Source organism: Ornithodoros turicata, chromosome 9 (genome assembly GCF_037126465.1).
Source record: "Ornithodoros turicata isolate Travis chromosome 9, ASM3712646v1, whole genome shotgun sequence".
NCBI classification, from domain to species: Eukaryota; Metazoa; Arthropoda; class Arachnida; order Ixodida; family Argasidae; genus Ornithodoros; species Ornithodoros turicata.
This window is the reverse complement of record NC_088209.1, coordinates 2,572,772-2,584,872: the sequence shown is the minus strand read 5'-3', so window position 1 is coordinate 2,584,872 and position 12,101 is coordinate 2,572,772. Positions and strand designations below refer to the sequence as shown.

Below are 12,101 nucleotides of genomic sequence, written 5' to 3'. Positions count from 1 at the left end.
TCTCGCCAGCCGAAACACGCTACAGCACCTTCGGGCGTGAGCTCCTCGCCGCCTACCTGGCATGCAGACACTACCGCCATTTTCTCGAGGGCCGCCCGTTTGTGCTGTACACCGACCACAAGCCTCTCATGTTCGCCCTGCGATCGGCCTCCCTCAACCACTCGCCTCGTGAAACCCGCCACATGTGCTACCTCTTGGAGTTCACGACCGATGTGCGACACGACGCAGGCGAAGACAATGCCGCTGCCGACGCACTCTCGCGGCCGGACGTCAATGCTCTCCATCCGCCCCCCACGGTCGATTTGGACGGCATCGCCCAGGCGCAACAGGCTGATGAAGAACTCGCCGCCCTTCGTTCATCCCCCGCCTCATCCACCACTTTTCGGGAGATCTCGCTCCCCGGTTCGACGCCAAGTCTATGGTGCGACACCTCTACTGGTACCCCGCGCCCTTTCGTTCCCCTGGCCTTCCGCCGGCATGTTTTCAACGCCCTCCACTCGCTGTCCCACCCTGGCGTGCGCGGCACGCAAAAGATCGTCGCAGAGCGCTACATATGGCCTCGCATGAATGCCGATGTCCGTGACTGGGCGCGGGCCTGCCTAGCCTGCCAGCGATCCAAAATCTACCGCCACACCATCTCGCCTCCATCGCGGTTCCTTCCGCCAGATGCACGTTTCGACCAGGTCCACATCGACTTGGTCGGCCCGCTTCCTCTGGCCAAAGGCTACCGCTACCTGCTCTCGTGCATCGACCGTTTTACCCGCTGGCCGGAGGTAACGCCGATTCCTGACATCACGGCAGAGACGGTGGCCCACGCATTCCTCTTCTCCTGGGTTTCCCGATTCGGCGTCCCGTCCACTGTAACCACGGACAGAGGACGCCAGTTTGAATCGTCCCTCTTCCGTCACCTGTGCAGCGCCCTCGGAACCCATCACATCCGAACCACGGCCTACCATCCGGCTGCCAACGGCCTGGTCGAGCGCCTTCATCGGCAGCTCAAGGCTTCCCTCCGCGCCACTGACCACGGCGACACAACCTGGCCCGAGCGTCTACCCTTCGTCCTGCTTGGCCTTCGCGCCGCGATCCGCCAGGATGACTGCAGCGCGGCCCACATGGTCTACGGCTGCCCGCTCCGCCTTCCCGGAGCATTCTTCAGCCCATCGGCCCCGCTCGTGCACGACCCTTCCTCCTACATCGACCGTCTCCGCCAGCTCTTCCGGGACCTCAAGCCCACGCCTACCCGCTCCGGTCCCGCAACACGCGTGTTCGTGAGCCCCGACCTTAATCAAGCCACCCACGTCTTCGTCCGCCGGGACTCTGTGCGCTCCAGCTTGCAGCCTCCCTATGACGGCCCCTACAGGGTCATCTCGCGAGCCGCGAAGTTTTTCCGCCTCGATCTTCCACGGGGACCTGACACTGTGGCCATCGACAGGCTTAAGCCCGCATTCCTGGAGTCTGCACCTCTGGTATCGCCCGACCCGCCCTACCTACGTCCGTGCTCAGCTCCTGTCTCCAGCATTCCTTCCCCTCCACGTCGGGTGCATTGGGCCTTTCCGACCTTTCCGCCAACCTCGGCCCTCCTCGCCAGCCTTGTCATCCGCCACGGGGGGGAGCCCTGTAGCAGCAGCGTCATAATCATCACCAGCACCGCCATCGGTTACGCGCAGCACCGCGCGTGACCCGAGCTTTCGTTTTCGGTTCATCGCCATTAACCGTCATTAAACCCATCAACCTCAGTAGAGCCTGGTCGCCTCATTTCTCGCTCTACAAATGTAAGAATAAATATAATTAAGAGTAGGACAAAGGAAGTACTCTTGCGATTCAATAAATAATAGGAGTCTTTGCCGGTGTCTTCTTCAGACAGAATGCGATGACGTCACGCAGTCTGTAGCAATGTATTGACCGTGACTGGAAAAAAGTGTAGCAATAGAAAAATGGTGTGTATTGCCCTTGACGGATTTATGATGAGCACTTTTTTTGAATAAGAGGAGTGCGTGTGCTTAGAAATAGTTTGATGCTGGTTTTCTTCTTCTTTGTTCAAGTGTTTCTTTTCGCTTTTTTCCCCCTTGTTGTCTGACAAACATGCGCTGACATGCCTGGGCCTGTTCTGACATGCTTTCCTTCTAAGTGTAGTTTTTTCTTTTTGAAAAGAAACATTCTTGACGATGTCGATAGTGCTACCCTGAATGGGAATAGTGCTAGAACAATTCTTAATAATTTTGCGATTCATTTAGTTCAGAGAGTAACCGCGAGGGGGACAGGTGTGTGACTTTATTCAGGAGGAACAAAGCGTCATTATTCAGTTAGCAGCCTGGCTCTCAGATGGGATGGACATGTGTTGCTGAACCGTTATTTTTTTTCCTGTACAGTAAGACCTTGGGAATGAAATGCTTAATTCCCACAATCTCCTCTCATGTATGGTGTTTTTCTGCAATAGTTCCCTATGCAATCATTATAGTAGTATAAAGGAAATAATCTTGGGATAGTGATTCAGGTCCCCTGTCTATAGCTTAGGCGTCCTTGAGCCACGCACCTGCATGATGACGTCATACCGCGAGACTATTGTTTCAGGACGACCTTGTCTAGAGGAGCATTAGTGAAAAAAAAAGAGTGTAGCCCTGAGGCAATACGATGACGTCACTACCAATGAGAACGGCTTGCAGGGGGCACAGGAATGCTCTTCTCTTTTAGCCTCTCACAGGTGGTCGCCGCAGAGGGCGCTAAGAGCGCGCGCGCATGCGTAGCAGCCGTGGAGCGGCGTCCCAGTCAGTTTCTCGCTGGCTGTGGCGGAGAGCAGACGTGTGCTCAGTTGCTCCGCAGTCCCCGGGCTCGCTCAGTTTCTGGCTGGCTGGCGCGGAGAGCAGACATGCGCTCGGTTGCTCCGGAGTCCCCGCGCTCGCTCCGTTTCTGCATGGCTGGTGAGCAGTCGCAGGGGAAATAGGTGGGTGGTTTACCGATGTTTGTGCGTTGTTTTACCGTGCTCGTGTTAAGCCTTTTCTCGCTGTACACGCATCTTTAGACTTGTTTAGCGGTGTCCTGTACCATGCCTGTTGACGCACGTTTACCGTCATGTGGCTAGTGGTTCCCGCCTTGTGTTAGCCGCGTAGTGTTGTGACGCTATGGTTAGGCCTAGTCGATCGCCTTTTAACCGATGTGTACTGTTTTCTCCGTGCTGTTTAGCAGCAGCGGTTAGACCTTTTCTCTCGCATGCCTAGACTTGTTCAGCAGTGTTGCCATTCTTACCTGCCGCTAGTGTCTTGTTCTGTTTTTCTCGCATAGATCTACGATGGTGGCGCCATCTGGTGTGATGCCTTGCAACTAAGCGGCCACCTGTCGTCCATCTCTGCAACTGCTGGGGGCCAACTACCAACACTGCGGGCGCTGATCACTCGAGTGTTGCGGAGTGGGTTCTTCGCCGCGGCATCGTCGATTTGCGAATAAATTGTTTCTCTCCTCTATTTCTATATATCTATTTTATTTTCTACCTATTTTTTATTTTTTATGGACTCTCGTAGTGCACAACGCTGAGCTGATCTGGACACGAGTTAGATGCTCCCCAATTAGTGTGGTGGCTCCCTGGAGGGCGCTGATTAATGTGGGGGGTTCCAATTAGCTCTAATTGCCAATTAAATTGTGTTCAGGACAGTTGAGCGTTGTGCACTATGAGAGTCCAGTCATTACTACTGACAAATACCATATTGAGGAAATGCTATAAATTCATACATTGTTGTAACGTTGCACACGTACATTACTGAAACGTTGCAAAATGTACGTTGAGAGGATATCACAGAGGCATACATTGATGTCATGTTTACAATGGATGTTGCGGTAATGTTGCGAATAAACCTTGCAGATAGCGTTGAAGTCGCGGACATTAGCAACATCTGAGCAATGTTCCGAGCAGACATTTAGACAACGTTGCTGCAACTTTATGTGCTACCTCGGAGGCTACGTGGACGCTTGGGGGCCTGGAGTTGTCGACTGCGTGGAGGCGAAATATAGACAGATACCATGTCGGCCATAATGTAATTAAAACGTTCAGTGAGGCCGTACGTTTGCGGATAGTAAGGTGAGGGGAACTCCTTGAGGATCTGCGCGACAAACTGAAGGCCTCTGCCGCTCAATTCCTCAATGTCATCCTTGACTTGACAGTGATACGTATGCGGCACTTTGCGCCACCCCACGTATGCATATGCATATAGATGGGCAGAGAGCAAACCTGGCCGAGGTCGGTTTCGAGGAGACTACCTGTCAGAGACTTTTCGAAACAGCACCCTGCGCGTCCATGAGAAATTAATGAATTTATCTAACATGGTCAACGTAATACATTGTGCCGAATCCAATATGGCCGTGTACTACAGAAGCTGCTACAACTTCATGACAGATAATGAGTCGAGTGCCGTAACATCCATCATCACCTATTTTAGAATCGACCCTAAAACTTGGTATTCGGCAAAGACACTCGAAGATCTGGTTTTTCTAGCAGCCAGTACGATAAGAGAGTTCGCTTGGCGCTCCTTCTTCGACATATTTGTGGAGCTCAATATCGTCCACATCAACCTCGACACGAGCCTCAGCACTGTCCTGACATCTGTGGACATCTTGACTGAAGAGTACATTCGCATGCTTGTGGGGCGCGAACGGGAATACCGAGAGAATTGGTGCTGATGTAGATGTCACCATCAAAAAGTTCGAACCAGCTCCTTACACTACCATGCGGGTACAGCAACTAAAGGAAGCTCCTGTACCGCTGGCGACCTGGTTGAGAGTAGTCCAGTTGTTCGTGGAGGAGAACATCACTTCAGATCTCTCGGTTATGGTACGGGGATGGTCCGAAATCAAAGACATCGTAAGCGTACTTGGCTCTTACGATGTTGCACAAGTGTCGATATACAACTCGCCCATACACTGAAGTACCAACTGTTCAAGAGGGACGCATTACGAGGTGGAGATTTTTTTAGCATCAGGACTCGGGGCTTGCAGGAGACTGCACATTATGGCAAGAAGGTATACGCTAGGTGGTCGTCAAGACAGCTCCAGCATAAAGACTCCACGCGCGAGGTGACGACAATGTACCTCTACTTGAGGGAGGCTGTCCTCAAGCTTTTAGATGAGGAGGAACTTTCGGACGAAGCACGTGCGGGGACGGAGAATGCCGTTTATGAAATCCAGCACATGTACTACGGTGTCGGAACGTCGCAGAGGCCGAAACTCCGTCCTGGTGTGAACATCACTGACTGCTTTCCAGTTGTCCTCGCTCAAGCTGCACAAGTTGAAGCCCAATATCAATACATGGTAAGTTGCTTACAGTTTATTAGCGAAATCTGGATGCAGCGCTGAAGGAGCAAGTAGTTCGCAGATCAGATTTCACAAGCTCTGTCAATGACGTAATAACGGTTTGATATACAGTGAACCTCGTCAATATGACCACCACCGTTCCCGCAGGCTTTGATCATAAAGCGAATTGTCATACTAACGAGAAACGCCCAATCCGCTGGCCTCAGACCGCTTGATTCCGGCCATTCTTAGGTGCACAACAGCAGCACAATGTGACCTGGTCTCGTGGCCAATGCTGTTTTAAGCACTACTGTGCTTTGGCAGTCCCAAAAGCGCTATGAGTAATTCCGAGGTCAACAACATCTGGAGTCATCCAAAACCTTGGCGCCCTACTTCAATACATGTCACCCTCTGCCTGAGATATGTGTGTAGCCTCTCCCTGGGGCTACTGTGCGGGTCATGTGACGTGGTTGTAATAACGAAAATATAATATCTGTGTTTGACCCTACTTGTGACAAAAATCTCGGTCATAGTTGGATAAGCGGATCGTCATAATAACGAGATGAATTTACATGGCGGCGGAACGGTTCCCAAGAAAAACGGTCATAAAGTGAGCACGTCATACTATCGGGGTCATATTAACGAGGGTTCACTGTAGTTGCGTGACAGATGTGTAGCCAGTTGTGTAACGACGACTTTTCAGGAAAGCTAGTGAAACTGATATAAAACGGTAGCCTTTGCTAGTCGACTCCTGTTGCCCTAAAAGCAGGTTTTCGCAGCATAATTCATGATACTCGAATAAGGGTCGTCCTCTTTGTCATCATGATTCTTCATGATCGTCGTTTTTTGTTGTTATCGTTAGCCCATCATGTCATCGTCATCCATGAGTCTTAATCACGTAATACTCTGTGGGACAGCCATTTCAATCGAGTCCCACGAGGCGTAGTGATGATTCACCGAGCTCCTTAGAGAAAGACACTCCTCGATTCCAACTTTAAGTGTCATCCTGAACGATGATTGAGAGTGTTGTGCGATAATTATGTGTTTGGTCGTCACACCGCACTTGTTTCAAAGTATATAAGTAAAACATGTTTTCTCGTGCGCACAGGGCATGGACGTTACGGACAAATACCCACACAACCTGTGGCAGTCGTCCGGTGTCCTGGGCTATGTCCCAAAGTACAAGGCCATCGTGACTCCGACACCGCTTCTGAACCCCGACGTGTTCTACGTGAGTTCCCAAAACGATATTCTCAATCTGGCCACCCTTGGCGCAGCCATAGCGGAAAGAATGATCCTCTTGGTCCACAAGGACGTTCACGTGCACGAGCGGGATCACATCGTGAGGTCCCTCTTGGAGTGCTACAACCAGCACCAGGTTACTCTGCGGAACAGGACCTTGAAAGTACGCACCGATGATGCCCTAATGCTGGCAGCTATAGAGAAGGGCATCGCAACGGCTCACAAGGTTGTTAGACAGCTGTATCCCGTTGCGAGCGTCACGGAAGATAAGCTGTTCTTCATTCCATCCTGTCTGAGATTCTGTACGGACAGGAAAACAACGACTTCATACGACATGGCTTGCGATTATGCAGCGGCTGTCATCCGAGAGTTCCGGGATTCCTTCAACTGCACGACGCGGGAGTATATGCAGTGTGGATAGACGATGTGCCATTTGTGGCAATGTGACACCCATGTTGGACCAGGCTCAGGTTTTTGGTTCCCATATAAACTATAGAACGGAAAGGCGGGACTTAGCATAGGACTTAGCATAGCCTTTTACAGAGACACGAGGAGAGGAAGGCCCAGCGGAAGAATCAGCGGTGTCAGTAGAAATATAAGCAATGGATGTTACAAATGAATGAATGTTGGTTGAATATATATCGATACTATGTTTTATGTTTACTATGTGTTTAGTGATTGACTTCTATATGATGTGCGGAAAAAAGGAATTGCCCATTTTCCAGCGTTACGAGTTGGATAAGGGCGAATGCATTGCAAGGCTTTCATCTAAAATTTGTAGAGTGAATGAATTAAAGCTTCTCTTAATTACGTTAAACTTGTGACAAAAAAAGCGAACCGGTTCTGATCTCTAAACATACTGCACAGATACTGCGCGGGAGTCACGTTTCGAAGCGTTTTAATGCGGTCTTTTATTGGTCTGAATGACACCGTCTTTCAATGTCATTCTGTCTCGCGCTGCGAGGACGCCACGCAGAGGGTCCGGCGAAATCCAATAGACTTTTCTCACAATGTCCGGCGATACACGGTCGACGCGCACCAATACACAGCCGGCCAGAGCAGCCATATTGGCGCCACCTATTAATCATGTAGGGAACACTCTATGAGGCGTTAGTTTCTCATAGCATTCGGAGAAGCGTGGGGGAGGCACAGAATGGGGCTAAAGGACTGCGCGGAGAGTGAGGATCGGCGGGCAGCCGGGGGGTGACGCACGGGGCACAGGGTGCCGCTTACCCTACTGACGGCTCTGGTTCTCCGTTCCATTCTTCTCGCGAAAACTTTTTCGCACGTTCGGTTTCCACGTCCAACAATCTCCGTCATCGAACCACCACTTTCGTATGTCCGTGTAAACCTTAGGGCTAGAATTATTTCTATAAATCTTCTCGCAAAGTCCGCACGCGGCCTGGTGCATTTCACGCACAGCCTTGTACCGCCGCTTCCAATCGAAGTGGGAACTGTAGTTCTTCCAGACGTGCACAGTGTTCCACAGGTACTTTCCCAAGTCTTGAGGCGAATCGAAGGACAGCGCGTCGATAAACGATCCGGGTGGAGAGAAGGCGGAATAGTTGGCGTACCCCATGACCACGGGCACTACATCGTAAGCGAGTACATTGTAGAACTTCTCCGTGACGTAGTCGCGACACAGGGAATTCTCGAGAGAGAGATAGAAATAGTATTTCTTCGCAAGCATCTGGTAACAGGCGGGGCTTCGGGAGGGAGTGCATTTATGCTTCCCGCACGCACCGTAGATGTCAACGTCGATCACTTTCTGGAGATGCTTCACGAATCGCTGTCGGCCGCTGTGAGCGTTGCAGTGCGACACAAACCACGCTGCCATCCGGTCCTTCGTCACATTCGGCGCCCGTTCCACGGTGTTGTTTCTGCTAAGCCTAACGAGCCTGTGCTTGTACGGAAACGGAACGTCCGCGTCACGTCGATAAGTCACCGTCCAGTTGATGAGGCCGTTCAGCGCAACACTCTCTTTCGGAGTGTAGACGGGTGACTCCATCCCAAAAAGCACCCAAATCTGCTTCTCACTTTGTCTCCGTGGAATTTGCTTCGAATTGAAGTCGCGATTGTGAAAGACGATGGCGGCACTCCGGGGAGCCATGAAGCGATCCCGGGTGAAAATGCAGCGGTGAACGCACTTGTCAGCCATCTCTTGCGTAAAGAAGGGATTAACGGGAATTCCGTAGAAACTGTCCCAGATGAGCACGACGGGACGTTGTGACGAGTTGGCTTCATTAATTTCGGTTTCATTATGGGTACTAAAAGAAGTTAGTCTGGTCAGGGTGGCTAATTGCTCTTCCAGTGTTTCTCTGCTAAGGTAATAGTATCCAGCGACGGCAGTGCTGAGGATAATGAGGGCACGACAGAAGTATCGCACAAGCCGCCGGGTAACCATGTCGTCGTGTCGAGTACTCCGTGGTTCCAACATATGCATCAACTTGTGAGAAGCAGATCACGACAAAACGCGGCAGAAGAACTGCCATCTAACGTCTGGAGTGGATGAAAGTTGATCAGTTGTTGTTCCCGCAGTTGTATACCGCAGATATGCGAAACACTTACGATCCACCAGGAACCTTGCACATCGCGGGATTCCCACGACGTTGCTCTACGTTGATATCGGTTGCGTCCATGTCCAACGCAAACACGTACACTCCACCCCTTGCGAGATCGCACAGTGTCTCCGTTTATCGAGCACAACATATCATTTCATACTTTGGAACCTCCACTCCAACTGAAACGCTACCCGTCGTGACAACACAGCCTCCCTGAAGAACAAAAGTTTCTTACATAAATATATATATATATATATATATATATATATATATATAATAGTAGAAGTACGAATCGCTTACGTCTCAACGCTAGAAAATATTGAAAAGGGGGTTTATATTTACACGGCGTAATCAGTCGTCATGATCAGAAGAAGGCCTAGACCAAAAAGCACGGAAGAGAGCTTCGTTCTGGCGATCGACAGTTGAAAGACAGTTGAAGCAGGACAGTTGAAGTACAACCCTGGATTGAGCTCGCAGCTTCTGCCTCTTTTATGGGTGGAAGATAAAACATACAAATAAGTGGGTCTTAGCTGGTTCGTTTGTCCAGTTCATTAACCCTGCTAAGTCCTGCTCGGTTAATTACTCCTAAGAAGGTGTAATCAATTAACCATGCTTAACTCTGGGTATGCAGGGTCAATGTTACTGTGTAGTGCTTCTCCCTCTTCTCTTCCACCCACAGAAAATTTCACTAACACTTGATTTCCCATAAGCAAGTAATTAGATTGTGTTCATATGACACTTCCAAGTACGGTTTGTTTCAAACGTAAGAGGAATGTCGTTAGCACACCATCATGGGGCTTCCGCTGCTGTCAGTAAAATATTGCTTTATATTTTCAAGACTAGCAAGACAAGCAAGGAATTAGATCCTACTATCCGGATGCTCCACAGGAGATCTGCTCCGAATAATTCGTAGAAATAAAGCTATCAGCCATAATTGTGTGTCAAACGTAAGAACGATGTTGCTTTGTTCTTAATGCGCTTCCTGTGCCGTGTGATTATCAAGAATTCAAGCGAGCAGTTAAATCCTGTGACAATAATAGTTGGAAGTAGCTTTACGCATAAGGTGTGTCCGTCCACACTTGCGTAGTTACGTGCCACAGGGCAGGATTACTGTCACCGACACATGGTCGTTGGATGCATTGTTCACCTCCCCCGACATTGCTACCGCCCTCTTCCGGGACCAAACTCGCGACTCTCAGCTGCGTGATACTTCTCAGGAAAGCTGTCTTGAATAATACGTAGAAATAAGGCTATCAGCCGTAATTGCGCGTCAAACCTAAGAAGGATGTTGCGTTGTGATGGTGATGGATAGAAGGAAATATTGGGGAGGTGAGTCACGAGTCTAGGCTTGTACGTAACGCGTTGCAAAAAATTGCTACTAATATTAATGAATCACTTTTTCCAGTAATCTTGAGAGTAATCGACTTGTTCTCCGAGTAACCAATTCTTCAAGTAATCTGATTACAATTTTGAGTAATCGGTTACTTTTCGACTTAGCTGTGTTCATATACGACACAAACCCACAGGCTCCATCACACGCTTTCCTATCTGCTTTGCTTTCCACTACCATGAGTTCAGGTCATTGTAACAGCATTCCACACATGCATTTTGAGTGTTTGGGGACACCTTAACGCATTCCGACCGCAAGCGACATAGTGGGATGGAATATCCGAATGTAACATGATTGAGCACTCCTGAAAACCTGAGAGGTCAATGCCTTGATAAGACATTTACAGAGAGGTCGTTCGTGATTGCGATTCCTCTTCGACACTGTCATGTCCACTAGGATTAGCTCTTCTTATTTATGGCCATGGCTTCAGCTTTTGGGAAATGTTCATAATGATGGAAAGAAAAGATGAAAACAATGTGTTGTTCAAATGAATAATGTGTTTACACCAAGAAAATCTCATAAGAAAGTGCTGTTGTGCTCCTATTCTGTCCAAAGGCGCGAACTCCAATCTCAGAAAGCGGGTCAAGGTATGTGTAATTCACGAACATTTATTTGCCGACAGTTCAAGGACAGTTGAAGCATTACAGGTGAAGTACAACCCTGGATTGAGCTCGCAGCTTCTGGCTCTTTTATGAGTGGAAGATAAAACATACGAACAAGTGGGTCTTTGCTTGTTTGTTTGTGCTGCCAATTAACCCTGCTATTTCCTGCTAGGTTAATTACTACTAAGTATGTGTAAATAATTAGCCATGCATAATCGCGGGTATGCCAGGTCAATGTTACTAGGAGTAGTAAAAGAATAACACAACTTAACGAGTAATTTGATACCTTCGTCCCCTCTCACCCCCTGCCACCCCAATTTTGCAATTTCCACCCCCACCCAATTGTTAATTTTTTTATTTTCGATTTTTTCACTTAAAATCGCTCATATACGCATAAGAATACGATAATAGAGCGTAGAATATAATTTTCAGTTACTAAATTTAATTACTATTCATTCCAACGTGAGAGAGAGAGGAGGAAAATATCAAATTATCGTTAAGTTGTATTTTCCTATAATGAGACACATGAAACGAAGCGCACATACGCATAAATACACTTTCTAAACTCATTTAATAATTCAAGTCATTGCTATACATATTCAATTCATTAATGTGTCAGTCCAGGTTCGGTAACAACATCAGCCCATGGGCGCCGCCATTTGCAAAGCGTCACACCAGGCAGGTCGGAAAGCATCACGTCAGGTGGCAGCACCGCTGTCATCATAGGGACTTCCGTGGGATGCAGAAAAAAACAAAACGAAAACGTGCTAACGAGGGGAAAACACGACCGAAAACAGGCACACACACAAAATTTTCACCATCGCGAACATGTGCGGGCATGCACCGACGAGAATAGCAACAAGGGAATTGCGAACATGTTTGGGCATGCACAGACAAGAATAACAACAACAACAACACGGGGAAGACTTTCTGCTAATCGCAACAAGGTAAATCGCCAAACATACACTACTCCAATACACGCTGACAAGTAATCGCAGTTAGGGGGTAGGTAAAACGCGACAGCAGAAG

The 12,101-nt window shown here is 49.0% G+C and overlaps 1 protein-coding gene across 1 annotated transcript; it reads right to left on the bottom strand.

The window, feature by feature from the left end:
* Positions 1-7,753: 7,753 nt before the first annotated feature.
* LOC135369127 (glycoprotein 3-alpha-L-fucosyltransferase A-like) lies at positions 7,754-8,923 on the bottom strand. The gene has a single exon (XM_064602790.1). It carries the CDS (start codon positions 8,921-8,923, stop codon positions 7,754-7,756), a length of 1,170 nt encoding a protein of 389 aa, XP_064458860.1.
* Between the last annotated feature and the right edge of the window lie 3,178 nt (positions 8,924-12,101).

Excerpts from the sequence above, each read along its gene's own strand:
- LOC135369127 (XM_064602790.1), bottom strand. The coding sequence starts at position 8,923 with ATGGTTACCCGGCGGCTTGTGCGATACTTCTGTCGTGCCCTCATTATC.